Source organism: Macrotis lagotis, chromosome 5, assembly GCF_037893015.1.
Source record: "Macrotis lagotis isolate mMagLag1 chromosome 5, bilby.v1.9.chrom.fasta, whole genome shotgun sequence".
In the NCBI taxonomy this organism is placed as follows: domain Eukaryota; kingdom Metazoa; phylum Chordata; class Mammalia; order Peramelemorphia; family Peramelidae; genus Macrotis; species Macrotis lagotis.
Genome location: NC_133662.1, coordinates 263,710,752 through 263,726,682, shown reverse-complemented (window position 1 = coordinate 263,726,682; position 15,931 = coordinate 263,710,752). Strand labels below are relative to the sequence as shown.

General features: G+C 44.1%; 1 protein-coding gene across 3 annotated transcripts in view; it reads right to left on the bottom strand.

The window, feature by feature from the left end:
- INPP5D (inositol polyphosphate-5-phosphatase D) overlaps positions 1 to 15,931 on the bottom strand; it is a 137,291-nt gene that overhangs the window by 39,021 nt on the left and 82,339 nt on the right. For all 3 annotated transcript variants that reach the window (XM_074189703.1, XM_074189702.1, XM_074189704.1), the window contains 5 exons: positions 14,063 to 14,165; positions 9,251 to 9,447; positions 6,258 to 6,375; positions 3,521 to 3,617; positions 1,200 to 1,338 (listed from right to left, as the gene is read on the bottom strand). In XM_074189703.1, coding sequence (XP_074045804.1) covers positions 1,200 to 1,338; positions 3,521 to 3,617; positions 6,258 to 6,375; positions 9,251 to 9,447; positions 14,063 to 14,165 — 654 coding nt within the window. The remainder of the gene's footprint in view (positions 1 to 1,199; positions 1,339 to 3,520; positions 3,618 to 6,257; positions 6,376 to 9,250; positions 9,448 to 14,062; positions 14,166 to 15,931) is intronic.

The window sequence follows — 15,931 nt, the reverse complement described above, 5'->3', positions numbered from 1 at the left end:
ACAATATCTGGCTCACAGTAGACACTTCACAGATGGTTACTGACTGACTGATTGACCTAGCAATGGGGTTAAGTGGCTTGCCCAAGGCCACACGGCTAGGTAATTATTAAGTGTCTGAGGTCGGATTTGAACCCAGGGACTCCTGACTCCAAGGCCGGTGCTCTATCCACTATGCCACCTAGCTGCCCCCTTGACCTAGCTTTAAGTCTTGCCTCAGACACACACTAGCTATGACTGGCAAGTGACCTCAAAGACAACCTGGATAAACCATTCTTTGTGTTGTTTTTTAGTTATTTCAGTTGAAGCTAACTTTCCTTGACCTCATTTGGGGGTCCTCTTGGCAAAGATACTCTAGTGGTTTGCCATTATCTTCTCCATATTATTTTACAGGAGAGAAAACTAAAGCCAACAGGGTGAAATGACTTGCCCAGGGTCTCCCAATTAGTGAGTGTCTGAGACCAGATTTGAACTCATGAAGATGAGTCTTTGACTCCAGGCCCAGTGTCTGATGTACTATCAGGCTGCCCTGTTCTTATTAAAGATGAAATAAAGAAGAAAATGGGACCACAGAGTCCAAGGAGACCTTCTGGCCCAACTAGTCCAACTTCCCTCAATCTACAAATGAGGGACTATTCCAGTCATATTTATGCAGATAGTCCATAGGTAGAAAGCACTTTGAAAATCCAATGCAAATGTTCTACACAACAAGGAAACCATTGTTCTTGGCAGAATCTAATGAGAGCTACAAGAGACTTCAGAACCTTACGGGAGAGAGGTTGTGTTGTGTCTCCCAATCTTCCTGGCTATGGGACCCTGGGCAAAGCATTTTGTTCATCTTTATAATGGCATCACGATGCATCTATCTCTGACCATGGCTTTTGAGAGGATCAAATGAGAAAAGAGCATTGCGAAGCCTTTAGGAACAATAGAAATGGCAGCCAACGTGATGGTCATTATCGGCACAAGAATCCTACCCCCCCCCCCCCCAGTGAGAAGATCCAAATGAGCAAGTTTCCTTGGTCTTGCTTCCTCCCCGGGCTCTGGGTGGATGCTTGGGGGAACACCCTAAAGCTTGACTGCTCCCACCCACTGGAGTGGTCCCAGGTGTCCAAAATGGGAGCAGGGTGATTTGGAAAATGGAAATAACTCTTGGACAGGTGGGTCCTGAAGCGATGGCCTAGAAGGGAGGCCTTGCTCACCGAGGGGGGCAGCTCCAGTCTGTAGTTCAGATCTCCCAGCCAGAAGAGGTGCGTGAAGCGGTGAGTGATATTAAAGGGGCTCAACTTCTTGTCTCCCAGGGCCAGGAACCGGAGGATGCTCATGTAGTTCTGATTCCGTCTGTAAGAGACACAAACAGCCAACCCCCTGGGTAGCCTAGGCAAATTGGAGGCAGGCCCTCTGGGGAAGCCAGGTTCAGAGGGGGCTCTTCTTCTTCTGGGGATCCTCTGCTTGACTATTTCTCTCCTAGCGGGTAGCTACTGCTAAAGCTGAAGCTTTTTGGTTGGACAGTCAAGTTGGAGGCCAGGTTACTGGCAAGCAGGGATTTAGACCCTGGGTGGGGGGGTCAAGTCCAATCCCTCATTTTATAGGTGAGGAAACTGAGGCACAGAAATGAAGAGCACCTTGCCAGAGTCCTTCAGCTGAAATGATTCTGAAATCAACCTTCCTGCCTCATGCCCTCCCATCTACTCCACCATAATCTTTCATGAAAATTCACTCAGCTATAACTCCAAAGGTTCCATCTGATGCTGAAATCCTCAGTGACTGGAGGGGCAGTTAGCTTGGTTAGGAATAAAGAGTGATTTTAAATTAGCTCTTATTTAATATTGGCTTTGAATCTGAAAGGGTTCCCAATCTGATCTCTTCATTAATTTGTTGGTTCAATTGTGTCCAGCTTTTTATGATCCCACTTGATTTTTTTTCTTGGCAAAGACACTGGAGTGGTTTGTCATTTCCTTCTCCAGCTCATTTAACAGATGAGGAAACTGAGGCAAACAGGGTTAAATGACTCACCTAGGGTCACACAGTGAGTAACTGAGGCTGGATTTGAATTTAGGTTCTCCTGATTCCAGGTCTAGCACTCTATCTACTGTGCCAACTAGCTGAACCAACTCCCCTGTGCCAACCCCCATCAATGGAAATGAGTTTTTAGGTGTTAGCTCTAAATCGAGATCAAGAAATTACTAGAAATCCTTCTCATTCTCTTGACAAGACTCTTATCTCTACCCCCTTAGGTAACCATATTTTTTTTAATTCATCTTGCATTAATTCATCTGTGTTAAGGGCAGCTAGATAGTGTACATATAGATTGCCAGGGCTAGAGTCAGGAAGACCTGAGTTCAAATCTGACCCGACACTTATTAGCTGTGTGACCTTGGACAAGTATTTTGCCTCTCTTTCCTCTTCTGTAAAATGGGGATAATATATAGATAGCACCTACCTCCCGGGTTTATTCCAAGTCTCAAATGAGGTGATATCTGTGAAAAGTCTGTCAAAATGGAGGCGCTATCTAAATGTTAGCTATCCATATTGTTAGTTTGAAAACATTGCATGTCCCTGGTAGAATGTAAGCTTCTGGAGGACAGAGATTATGTCATTTGTTATTTTCATCTTTTTTGTACTTCAAACAGTGCCTGGCAAACAGTAAGTGCCTAATCAATGCTTTTTGAATTTACATTTGCCGGCCAGGCTTGAGCCCAGAGAATAGATGAGGGACATGGTCCTTCCTGGCGGATGTGGGGGACCATGGGTGAGGAGCATTGTATACATTGTCAGACTTAGTCCATGTGTTGGCTCATTTTGTGGAATGCTTTTTCTCTCTCTTCTTAGGATAGCTATGGAACACTGCCTAGTCCTTTCAAACTTGGTCTATATGGTAGCTAATTGGATGAATATTTCTTTTTTAAAAAAATACTTCATTTCCTTTTCTAATCCCATGCAATGATAGTTTTCAACAATCATTTTTTTTCTGCAAGCTTTTGAGTTTCACATTTTTCTCCCTCTCTCCCTTACTGTTTCTTTCTTTTATCTTTTTTTTATTCTTTACATCACTTAAAAGTGATGAATCTCTGGGTGGAAGAGGGGTAATGATGAATTCAGAAATGATGGTTAGGAATAGACAAAAGATACAACTGAGTGTATCCAAAAATGAATAATTTTAAATGGCACTAAAACTTTTGGGACATTTTGGGGTACAAAAATGATTAAAAATATTAACAACCACTTCCACTCATAAAGATATCCCAATATTGCTCTCTCCCAAGGCAAAGGACTCTCAACACCTGTTTCCAGCTTTAACTAGATCACTAAATTCTGGAGAAATCCTTTCCATTCTCCCAGGCATCTACATCTGTCTTCAAAGACCATCACTGCCTTTCTTCTGCCCCACTTGGAGCCCCAGGTGACCTGAGCCCCCTGTGATGACATCCCTGGTCAAAGAGAGGGAGATCTGAAGAGCCTTAGGAACACGCCCCAAGCGGCCCCTCCCAGTGTGAGTTTTCTGGGGGTCTGTGCGTTTTACCTAAGTTTCTTTTCACTTCCTGATGTTAAGTGGCTGTTGACAAATCCCAAGGAGGTTCCATTGAACATGAATGACACACCCACAGCTCCTTTATTACCTGGGGATGGGGAAGGAGCAGAACATCATTATGAAAGCAAAGATCCCATCTACCTTCAATGGGAGGGATAACAGATGAACAGAAGCCTAGGACAATCAAGGGAAGCAGAGGAGGAGCTAGAAAAGAGGAGAAAATGGCAACAGAGAAAGAAAAACCCAGTTTTTATGTGGGGGGGGTCAGGGAGATATGACAGATAATGGTGATGGGGTGATTTCCCAGAGAAGGTTCAGGAAGACATATAAGATTAGACTTTCTGCATCTCTATCAAGAGTTACTTCTGAGTGAGCGCCAAATTATTCAAAAGGAATCATGGACATGGGACATAACCGGAGTTTCTCTATTAAACAGAGAAGGGGAGGGGAGGGGAACAAAGGGGAAATCTGTCAGCTTCAAGATTTTTAACAGCATTTGGGGAAGTGCAGGAAGTGACAGAGACATAATAGTTTCTCTCCTGAGAATTAAAACCCTAAAGCTTTAGGTCTTGGGAGAGCAAGGTAAGGTAGGATGAATTAGAGTAAGTGGAGGGGTGAGAACTGATCTCCCATTCAGACTGTGAAGAACAGGAGAAAGGGTTGGGTGTGGGGAAATGGATAGAGTTGAGTCTGGGCATCTGAGAGGCTTCCCACTGAATGGCCTCAGTCTTCTCATCTACAGAATAGATTGAGCTTTGCCTGTCTTCCCAGAGCTCAACTAAGGTAGGGTGACTGGAGGTTTGATTTAGGGTATTAAAATGTAAGGGACGGCAATAGCACACATTTCCCTTTAGCAGGTAGAAAATAAACATATCCTAATCATTGAGAATGTTGGTGTTGAGTCGTGTCTGACTCTCCTTTTGGGGTTCTCTTGGCAAAGACACCAGAGTGGTTGGCCATTTCCTTCAGCTCATTTTACAGATGAGGAAGCTGGCAAACAGTGTGAAGTGACTTTTCCAGGGTCCACTGTCACCTAGCTGCCGTCATTGAGGATACCTGTTTATAATAGGAATATGGCCTGTCTTCTTTTCACCTCCCAGGCCTGACCCTCTCCTCTTTCAGTGGTCTTCCCGAAGTGATCAGTTGTGCCACAGAACTCTATTCAGAAAACTTGTATCCTAATATCTTTTCTAGAATTTCTTTCTAACAAATGAATTTGCTTTAAAGAGTTGAACTGAGGTCCTTTGTGTGGTGCTGGCCCTGGGTGCCAGATTTTCCTGGGTGCATTCGTTGATGCACCAAGATAGGGAGCTCTCAAACTTTTCTTGCCACAGGTCCTAGGGGGTCAAAGAGTCCTAGAACCATAGAACTAGAAGAGATCCGAGAGAACATTAAGTTCAAGTTTCCTTAGGAAACACTGGGTTCACGTCCAGCATCTGACACTCTAGTGTATGACCTTGGGCAAAAGACCTCACCCCTTTGAGCCTCAATCTTTTCAACTGCAAAAATTCTTGTCCCTCCTGCTTTACAGGGATATTGTGCTATGTATATATCAGCCCTTTCTCTCTTCCCACTGTCACACACACACACACACACACACACACACACACACACGCATGCACGTGGACACACACACACACATTAAGGATCTTAGAGTAGGAAGGGACATGCTTTATGATTTGTGTGACTTTGAGGCCTCATTTTCCTTATATGTAAAATAAGAGAGATGGTTTTGATGACTTCTGAGGTTCCCTTCAACGCGATATTTGTCAGTAAATTGACGGGGTTGTGCTAGATGGTCATTTGTTGTCATTGTTCAGTTATTTTTCAGTCATGTCCAGCTTTTTGTGACTCCATCTTGGCAGAGATGCTGAACTGGTTTGACTTTTCCTTCTATAGCTCATTTTATAGATGAGGAAACTGAGGCAAACAGGGTTAGGTGACTTGCCCAGGGTCACCAAGTTAGGAAGTATCTGAGGCTGAATTTGATCTCAGAAAGATGAGTCTTCTTGACTCCAAGTCCAGTGTTCCATCCATTGTGCCATCTGTCACCAAGATCTCTCTAAATCTATGATTCGATGACCACATGGGAAGGGAAGCCCCCTGTGTCCCATGGCAGCCTGTTCTTTGGTGGGAAATCTTTCCTGACACCAACACAGAATTTATCTCTTTACCACTTGATCTCACTGCCTCCTGAGCTGTTCTCTAGGACCAAAAAGAATCCCTCTTCTATTTAACAGTGTTTCAGATGGAATAACAGTTAACCACACAACCCCAAGTCTTCACGAGAATTAATCTAAGTTCCTGTGACCAACCCTCATATTGCATGATCATGAGTCGTTTCACTGTTCTGATTGCCCTTCTCTGGCCACTCTCCAGATTATCAATGTCCACCCTAAAATGTGGGGTTTCAGAAAGGAAGACACAAGATGTGATAAGATTAGAGTCAAGGTCAGTAGGACTAATTACTACCACCTGAATGTCTTATTTTCTTAGCCTTCCCTCCACTGTTAACTTTCCCTTGCTCTTGCCAGGTGACATCTACCAATGACTTCTCCCTTGGCTTCTTCTGGAAGTTTCTTCTTGTCCTTCCTTTCTTCCTCCATCAACCCCCAATCTTGCAGGAATCTCAGGGGGTGCTCAGGTGAGTAGGGAAATAAATCCATGGAATTTGGGAAACAGCAACCATGTGAGAGAAAATGGAACTTCATTTCCTTCTCAATCTTACCAAGAGTGTTGGCGATTCCAGTCTTCACATTGTTTGTGCAGATGTGGCTGATCCTGTTTTCGTGCTCCGGCTTGGCCAGCACAACAATTCGGATGTTCCACAGGGTGTGGATGGCTATCTAGTAGGGGCGACAAAAATAGGGCATTGCAAGCATTAGTATATCCTGGGAGGGGGTAGCTACAGCAGCCTCACATCACTGCCTGGGGCCCATTGGGTAACAAAGAGGGAAGGAAGCATCCCATTAACAATCAGGGGGCAGAGTGCAATGGTTTGCAAATTGCTTAAGAGTTAGTGGTGTTGCACAAAAGCCAAGAATACATATGGGATCTCTGGCAGCATCCAAGAACTTTCTAGGATTTCAGAGGTGTTAGCCCAGTTGCACTCTGACCTGGTCAAGGTGGGTCAGTTCTAGGCATCATACTTTAAGAAGGACTTTTATAAGTTGGTGGTTGGTGGTGGATAATGCAGTACAATAAAGATGGTGAAGGGATCATAGGATTACAGACATAGAATGGAAGGAACTTTGGTGGTCATTAGGTCCAACGCCCTCATTTTACAGATGAAGAAACTGAGGCACAGAAATTATAAGTGTCATGCCTAGGGTTACCATCTGATAAGTGTATGAGGCAACACTTGAACACAAGTCTTACACACTCAAAGTTCAGAGCTCTATCCATTCCACCGAGCTGCTGCTCATACCACAAGGATGATTCTTTAAATTATGGAATGGATGTTTAGTCTGGAGAAGAAAAAAGTTCAGAGGGGAAACAGCAAAGGTTTCTTCCAGTATTAAAAGGGTTGGCATGTAAAAGGAGAGGACTGGGCTTGGGCTGGTTGGGTTTGACCCCCATATAGATCACCAGGTGAGATTTACGAAGAGCAAGACTTGGGCTGGATGGCCTGCCACCTCTTCTAACAATGGGAGCTGGTCCCTAGAGAGTTGGGCTGCCTTGGGCTGCTATGACTTCCCCCACTTCAAGGACTGCAGTCCTTTCCATACTATCAGTTGAATTCTTTCTTGTCAGTCTTGTCAATCCTTTCTTGTTGAAGGATTCAGGTAGGGGACAGATTATTTGACTTAACTTGGGCATTCCTTCCAGAAATTATGCAGGAGAGAGTGAGGTGGGGAGTGGAGAAGGATAGGGGAGAAGCAGAGAGGGTCCTTAGAAGGTGATGTATTCCTCACACTCTATTTCTATCTGCACCACCAGAATTTAGCACAATGATTTGCATATAGAAAGAGCTTAATAAAGGTTTCACTCATTTAAAAACTCTTAAATCCAACAAAAAGTGAAAAGCAGACAATTTGTTGGACATTAATTCACATGATGGCTTCAGGAATGTGAGCAGGTTTGATGCCAAATACCAGTGAGAGGCACAGCCTTCTGCCCTGTGATTCTTTGGGAGGGAACGCCCAGAGGGGAAAGTCCTTCTATCATTATGGGTCAGCATCTGTTATGTAACAAAAGGAGTGATCTGGGGCCACTAAAATTAAGTGACCTTCCCAGGCTCACACAGTCTGTATGGATCAAGGGGTAGAACATGAACCAAGGCCTGCTAGACTCTGAGGCCAGTTCCCCTCTAACCATTATATCATACTTCCTCACACTGTATATACTGTGTACACAGTAAGAAGTGTTTAAAATCACTGGTGACTTGAGGTATCACCTTGTCCCTACTAGACTGGCCAATATGACCAAAAAGAAAAACGATCAATGTTGAAGGGGGTGTGGGAAAACTAGGACACTAATGCATTGTTGGTGGAGTTGTGACTTCTGGAGAGCAATTTGGAATTTTGCCTAAGGGGCAATAAAACTATGCATCCCCTTTGGTCCAGCACTACCACTACTGGGGCTACAACCTGAAGAGATCATGAAAAAAGGATAAAAAACCCACCTGTACAAAAATATTTATAGCAGCTCTTTTCACAGTGACAAAGAATTGGCAATTGAGGGGATGCCCATCAATTGGGGAATGATTGAACAAATTATGGTATGTGAATGTGATAGAATACTATTTTTCTAAAAGAAATGATGAGGAATGGGACTTCAAAATAGCCTGGAAAGACTTGCACAAACTGATACTGAGTGAAGCGAGAAGAATTAGAAGAACATTGTACACACTAATGGCAACATGGAGTGATGATCAACTATGATGGACTTAATCATTTCTGCAGTATAATAATCAAAGACAATACCAAAACACTTGGGATAGAAAATACATTCATAACCAGAGAAGGAACTGTGGAGTTTAAATGCAGACTAAAGTTTACTATCTTTAATTTTTTAAAAAAAGTTGTCTTATGAATTATATCATCTTTTTTCTGTATTTTTTTTTCCTCTTCCATTTGGATGTGATTCTTCTTTCACAACATGAATAATATGGATCTATGTTTAGCATGGTTATAGATGTAGATCTCTCTAGAGACTCGGATTCTGCTCATCTCTAAGCTTGGAAGTTGATGTATCTCTAAAGGAAATTGCATAAGCTCCTTATCATAGGGGTTCTTAATTAACCTAGACTCCATGAACTTGTTTTCTTTTTAAAATTTTGACATTCAAAATGGCGTCCATAGGTCTTTTCTCCAGATTGACATAGAAAACATTAAGATTTCATTCTCTAGGAATTTGGATTCCGGAATTTTTTTTTTTTGCCTTATCCATGCTCACATCCTCTCTGCTCATCTCTGAGTTTAGAGATTGATTCATTTCTCTGTTCTTAGAGATGGCCTTTCTTTGATTTTAGATATCAATATACTTCCCTGATCTTCTCTCTCTCTCTTTTTAGTTTTTTTGGTAAGGCAATGGGGTTAAGTGGCTTCCCCAAGGCCACACAGCTAGGTCATTATTAAGTGTCTGAGGTCAGATTTGAACTCAGGTACTCCTGACTCCAGGGCCGGTGCTCTATCTACTGGGCCACCTAGCCGCCCCACCCCCATCTTCTCAATTGCTAAACTCCATTGGTGACCCAGGGCAACTGTTCAGTGTTCTTACCGTTTTAAAACTGATATCAGTGATTTCCTGCAAGGAGTGTTTCAGGATCTCTAGCCACTCTTTATCCCCCAGGGGGTCCTCCTGGGTGCCAATCACGTAGATGTCATGGGGAATGTAGTCAGCACAGTCATCTCGGGTCTTTCCCTGTCCCTTGGAGAGAAACCAGGATGTGATCTTCTTGGGAGGAGCAGCATCACCTTTAAAAGGAAAAGCCCAGACCACAGTGAGGGATGGATGGATCCCATCAATCAGAAGCTGAGGCAGAGCACTTACATTCTTAGAAGAAAATGAACATTGGAAGGAGAAGGGGTGATGATTCCCTAGAAAGGCCAAGACCAATTTGTCCTGGGGTTGGGAAGAACAAAGTTTCAAAGCACAGAAACATTGAGACTCTGGGATTGAGATCCTCTCCAAAAGTCAAGGTGGGCAGGAAGTTAGGTGAACAAATTGCCCACCTCTCCTACAGGACGGTGAATTTCCCTACAGGAAATGTGAGTCTCTTTCTCTTTTACCCAAAGCAAATGATTTCCCTGGGTGCCCTTTGGAAGAAAGGAGAAAAGAATTGACTGAAAACTCCCCAAAACTCAGAGCCAAAGGGAACCTCACACATTAACCTATACCCAATCAGTGATTCCTTCCATGACATTTCTGGCAAATGGTCATTCAAAATTTGTCCAAAGATCTCAAATTTGCCTCCTGAGACTGCTCATTCCACATTGGCACACCTCTTAAAGGTAAATAGTGTTTCCTTGTCCTAAGCTTAAATTGTCTTCTGTGTAATGCACCACTCCAAGAACAAAGTGAATCTCTCTTTCACGTGCCAGTCATTCAAATTCCGACTGTGAATTGCTTTCACTTAGTTCTCCACTCTGCTCAGAGTGGTGGTTCTAATAATAATCTATATTTGTATGGATTATTAAAATTTCTAAAGGAATTTTCATCCATGATCTCATGTGATGCCTAATTATACCCCTGGGAGATACATGGGGCAGGGACTACTATCCCCTTGGTAGAGATGAGTATGCTAAGAGAGGAAATCACTGATAACAGTTTTAGAATGGTAAGGAGACTAACCAGTTGCCCTGGGGGTCACCAATGGAATTTAGCAATTGAGAAGATTTAGGAAAATATATTGATTTCATCATTCAATGAATATTTATTGATTTCTATATGCAGACATTGTGCTTAGCTTTGGGGCTAAGAAGTAAAAACCATTCCTTGCCCTCAAGGAGCTCATAATGTAATGGGAAGTCAAGGAAGGAAACTCCTGGGTACAAAGAAGCTATAGATAGAGGAAATAATAAAGAGAAGGAAGGCACAAGAATTAGAAGGGGTTGGGGAGGACTTCCAGTAGAAGGTAAAAATTTTCACTGGGACTTAAAAGGAAGCTGGAGTAGATGGAAGTGAAAGAGAGAATTCCAGGGATGTGGGACAGCCAGGAAAAATGCCTGGAACCAAGACAAGGCAGATATTGCTAGTGAACAGCCAGGAGGTCAGTGAGTGACACTGAATCAAAGAGGACCTGGTGGGGAATAAGGTGCAAGAAGACAGGAAAGAGAGGAGGGGGCTGAGTTATGAATATTTAGAGCATTTTTGCATTTAATCCTGGGGGGGGGTGATAGGGAGTCAATGGAGTGAGGATGGTGGTGATAGTCATGACATGATCAGATTTGTGTTTTAGGAAAAATCCCTTTGGCCCCTGCATGGAGGATGGATTGGACTGGGAAGTGACTTGGGGTAAGTTATTGCAACAATTCAAGCATGAGGTCATGAGGGCCTGTACCAGGTTGGACCAATGTCATAGGTCAGAAGGGGGAGTATTTAAGAGAAGTCGTAGATGTGAAATCCACATGCTGTGGTGCCATATTGGATACGGGGGGGTGAAAGATAAAGAGGAACTCAGGATGACTCCTAGGAGGGGAGCCTGAGGGACTGGGAGGATAATGCTATTCTCTGCAAAAATAGGGAAGGTAGGAGGCGGGGGAAAGAGTTTAGGGAAGAAAATCATGTTTGACCTAAGACATTTTGAGTTTAAGATGTCTATTGGTTATCTACTTTGGGATGTCTTAAGGAAGACTGTAGATGGGGGTTTGGTGGTCAGGACAGAGACTGGGGCAGGATAGGCAGATCTGAGAATCATCAGCATAAAGATAGCAATTACATCTATGGAAATATAGATGAGAAGAATGGAAGAAGAAGAGAAGAGGTCCCAGGATAGATCCCTAGGGGACAACTATGATGAGAGGACAGGATCTGGATGAGGATTCAGCAAAGGAGACAGAGAAGGAGCTGCCAGGGAGTGAAGAGGAGAACCACGGTGGGGTCCCAGAAACTAGAAAGTAAAGGGCATCAAGGAGGAGAGAATATCAAAGTTGCAGAGAGACCAAGGGTAGTGAAGATTGAGAAGAGACCATTGAATTTGGCAACTAAGATCTTTGGGCACTTTGGAGAGAGCTGTTTAGGTAGAGTGATGAGGCTGGAAATAGATTGCACAAGAATTAGGAAAAGAGTCAGAAGAAAGTGGAGGCCACTAGTGTAGACAGCTTTTTCAAGGGCAGAAGAGATAAGAGGATGATAGTTAATGGGGATGGAAGGTTCAAGTGAGGGCTTCTCCAGGATGGGGAAGAGGTGAGCATGTTTGTAGGCAAAAGAGAGTCAGAGAAAGAGAACTGCCTAAATCAGCCCACCGTCTGGTGATCATCCCACACCAACCTGTCTATGATGATAGAGGCTGGGAGATTTTGAAAGGGTCCTGAGAAGGCAAATGTCTTCCAGATGGACTCAAAGTTCAGGGCTACAGTGACCTGTCTATCTGGCAGGACTGAGACAGAGTGAGAAGCTTTTGGAGAATGCAGGAGCTAATTTCACCTATGTGAAGGGCTGAGGGGGAGACTAAAAGTAAGTCCAAGGTTAAGCACCAACTCTTCCCTATAGGATTGGTCATGATTTTGGTCAGAATTGAACCCAGCTTCTATGGTTCTGAATCTAGTTGGTCTCTCCAATACATCACCACTTTTACATAAGGTGAACGTTGTCTTAGTTCGCCCAGGAGCTTGGTGGGCATGAAGCTGATAGGATCAGGGCAAGATCCGGGATTGCATTGGTGTGAGAAAAATCCTTCTGCCACTGCAGATCAGCATCCTCTCTCTCTGTAACTTAAGAGAGCTAGGAAGTTGCCTAGAACACCAAGATGTGGAGTGACTAGCCTAGGATCACACAGACAAAAGAGGTCAAAGGGGGAACTTGTACCCAGGTCTTCCTGCTTTTAAGACTGGTTCTCTGTCCACATGCTGGGCTGCCTCATGGCGTGATTGTGCTGGAACTTGATAGAAAATAAGACAAGGCAAAGCAAATTTGTAAGTTTTTCAGAGAAAGCAGAGCATTTTAAAAAGAAGTGAAAAAAGAAAAGAAAAAGGAAATGTGAACCCAGAGGCTGGCACGGAGCTGCTCCAAGCTGCTGCTTCAAGCCTTTAGACACATCCCTCCAAGGATGCGGGTGAATGTGGGAAAGTGGAAGACAAAGTGTGGGCCAGAAAACCATCTCTGCAGGAGAGTAGAACTTTGGAATCACGGGGTACACACCCAGATTCCTGGAGGAGGACCAGAGAGCAAGAGTTGGAGGTTCCTGGTGGGTATCCAGGCCACCACCTGCATGATATGGATGAGAAAACCATGGCAAGTGACTTGGCTCAGGCCACTTCAGTCCTCAGTGGCAGAGCTGGCAAGGGAGCCCTGCTTCAGTCTCAGGTCTAGCTAGCCTCTGGCTAAATCAGCCTGGTGATAGTCCCACACCAACCTGTTTACAACGAAAGGGCCCTGAGCCAGGCATCAGGATGTCTGGGTTTCATCTCCAAATCTCCTTCTGATTCACCAGATGGACTCCACATTCAGGGCTACAGATAATGTCTACCTGAGACAGAGTGAGCTTTTGGGGTTGGAGGGGCTGTCTATGCCTATGTGATATATTTTGGGGGGCAAGAAATGGGGTTAAGTGACTTGCCCAAGGTCACACGATTAGGTAATTATTAAGTGTCCAACATTTAATTGGACCCATTAAGTGTTCAAATTTGAACTCAGGTCCTCTTGACTCCAGGGTTAGCATTCTAACCATTGTGCCACCTAGCTGCTCCTGTCTACACAGAGGCACTTAGCTTTGTTCTGTTTGGTCCTAGAGGACAGAATCAGGAGAAACAGCTGGAAGGTGGGAAGAGACAAATATAATCTTAATGGTGAGAAAATGGTCCAAAATTGGAATAGCCTAAAGAGACAACTGGATGGTGAAGTAACTGGAACATTGGACCTGAACTCAGGAAGACCTGAGTTCAAATGTGACTGCAGACATCTTGGGCAAGTCACTTAACTTTCTTCTGCTTCAGTTTCCTCATCTGTAAAATGAGGGGAATGATGGCATCTACCTCCCAGGGTTATTGTTATGAGATAATACTTATAAAGGGTTTACTCCAGGGTCTGGTCACAGTAGAGGCTATTTAAAAGTTTAAAGGGGTGATGGGTTCCTCTCTTCCTAGGAGGTCTTTAACTAACCCTAACCCTAACCCTGCTGGGGTGTGGTAGAGGGGATCCTTGCTCTGGAAAAGACTGAACCAGGTGGCCCTGGCTGAAGTTCATTCATTAGGGTTGGGAGCTTCTGGTATGGAAAGTCTTCTCATTCACACTAAGGCTAGGAGGTCATCCCAGGAGCCTCAGAGACAGGGAAGAAGGGCCTGAGCTGTGGTGGCAGAGATGGATCCGATGGAGAAAGGGGTAGCTTTCAGAGATGCTGAGCAGAGGCCAGGGGTGAGAGGGTAGACATACCCATGTTCCAGGTCCCGATGAAGATGGTGATCATGTCGGGCTCGGGCTGCTCCGAATGCTTGTTCTTCATCTGCTGGAGAAGTTGGCAGAAGCCTTCCCTCTTCTAGACAGAGGAGAGCAAAGATCTTTTTTCTGGGGGTGTTTCATAGGAAAAGTCTTTTTCTCCGGGATATTTTTCAAGTGAAATCAGAAAAAAAATCCTCTAAAACAAGTCCCTGAAGAAAGTGGGCTGGAGTCAAAGGACCATGAATTCAAATTCTGGTTTGTCTACTTCTTATCTATGACCTTGGACAAGTCATTTCCCCTCCTTAGTATTCTCATCTAGAACATGAGGATGCAAAGCAAGGTTACCTCTGATGTCTCTTTGTCCACTTGGGATCTAGAATCTCTGATCTAAGGTACCAGGACCCAGACTGGACCTCCAGCTCTGTCACTCCCCCCGGGTAACTTTGGGACAGGAATTTCCCATTTCTTTTTTTAAAATAATTTAAATAATTTTATTTATTTAAGGTAATGGGATTAAGTGACTTGCCCAAAGTTGTACAGCTAGGCAATTATTAAGTGTCTGAAACTGGATTTGAACTCAGGTCCTCCTGACTCCAGGGCCAGTGCTCTATCCACTGTACTATCTGGCTACTCCAGAATTTCCCATTTCTATTTCTGTTTCCTCATCTGTCAAGGGCCAGTGCTGGCCTTAGTGACTCCAAGGCCTCTCCCTGTTCCAAATCTCTAATCTGATGGGCACCTCTGTATTATGGTGTTGGTTGCTGTCATCAACCCAAGCTCTGGTTCCCTTTTCTTCTCACATTTGGAGTCTCATGTTACTATTTACAGAGAGTTTTTCCATTAGCTGCCTTGGAAGGCAGGTGATGTAAGTATTTTTATTTTATTTTTATTTCCAAATGACAGGTGAGGAAACTGAGATTCAGAAAGGACCTGCCCAGGCACAAAGAGTGAGTAAATGATGGAGACAGAAATCGCTCCATCGGTGGAGGCAGTTTTGTGTAAGATCCAGGTTCAAAGGGCAGCTAGGTAGTGTAGTGGATAAAGTACCGGCCCTGGAGTCACGAGTACCTGAGTTCAAATCCAGTCTCAGACACTTAATAATGACCTAGCTATGTGGCCTTGGGCAAGCCACTTAACCCCACTGCCTTGCAAAAACCTGAAAAAAAAAGATCCAGTTTCAAATTCTGAATCAGGTACGCACTGCCTCTGTGATCCTGGACTGGTCAGGTGGAACAGGGGAGGACACAATGGCCTCCAAGGTCCCTTTCCACTTTCATTCTAGGATCCCAAGACCACAGGTTTCCCCACTCACTAGCTAAGCAGTTGGGTCTCATTTTCCAGATTTGTGTGAGTTAGGAAAGGACAAAACAAGATTCATTTTTTACAATTTTGGATAAACTCTGAGGGCACTGTTACCTATATTTGATCGATGAGGAAAATGAGAGTCCAAGGATTATTTAGTTTGTCCGAGGTCACACAATGATGCAGAGTCAGAGCTGGGTCTCAAAGCCAGCTCTCCTGAGTCTTTGGGGGCTCTTTCCCCTGCCTGATCCTGTCCTTAGATTTTCTGGAATCTCATTTCTGTTCCTGCTTCTGCTGCCCTATCTTACTTCCTTCAAAAGAGAAGGGCAAAGAGAGAATCTGAAGCCTCTCTCAGAGAGGGAACTTGCTGACCATGTCCCTGGTCTAACTTCTCTGTGGCTCAGATGCCTCCACTCACTCAGCAATACACTTAGGAAGTTGAGAAGGACTCAAAGTAATTCTGGGTGTGAATCACACAGCAATAAGAGGACCAAACTCTTACCCAAGACATCTCCAAAGAAGGTCAAAAACCTCCAGTTTTAGCAAAAAAAGCAGCATAAG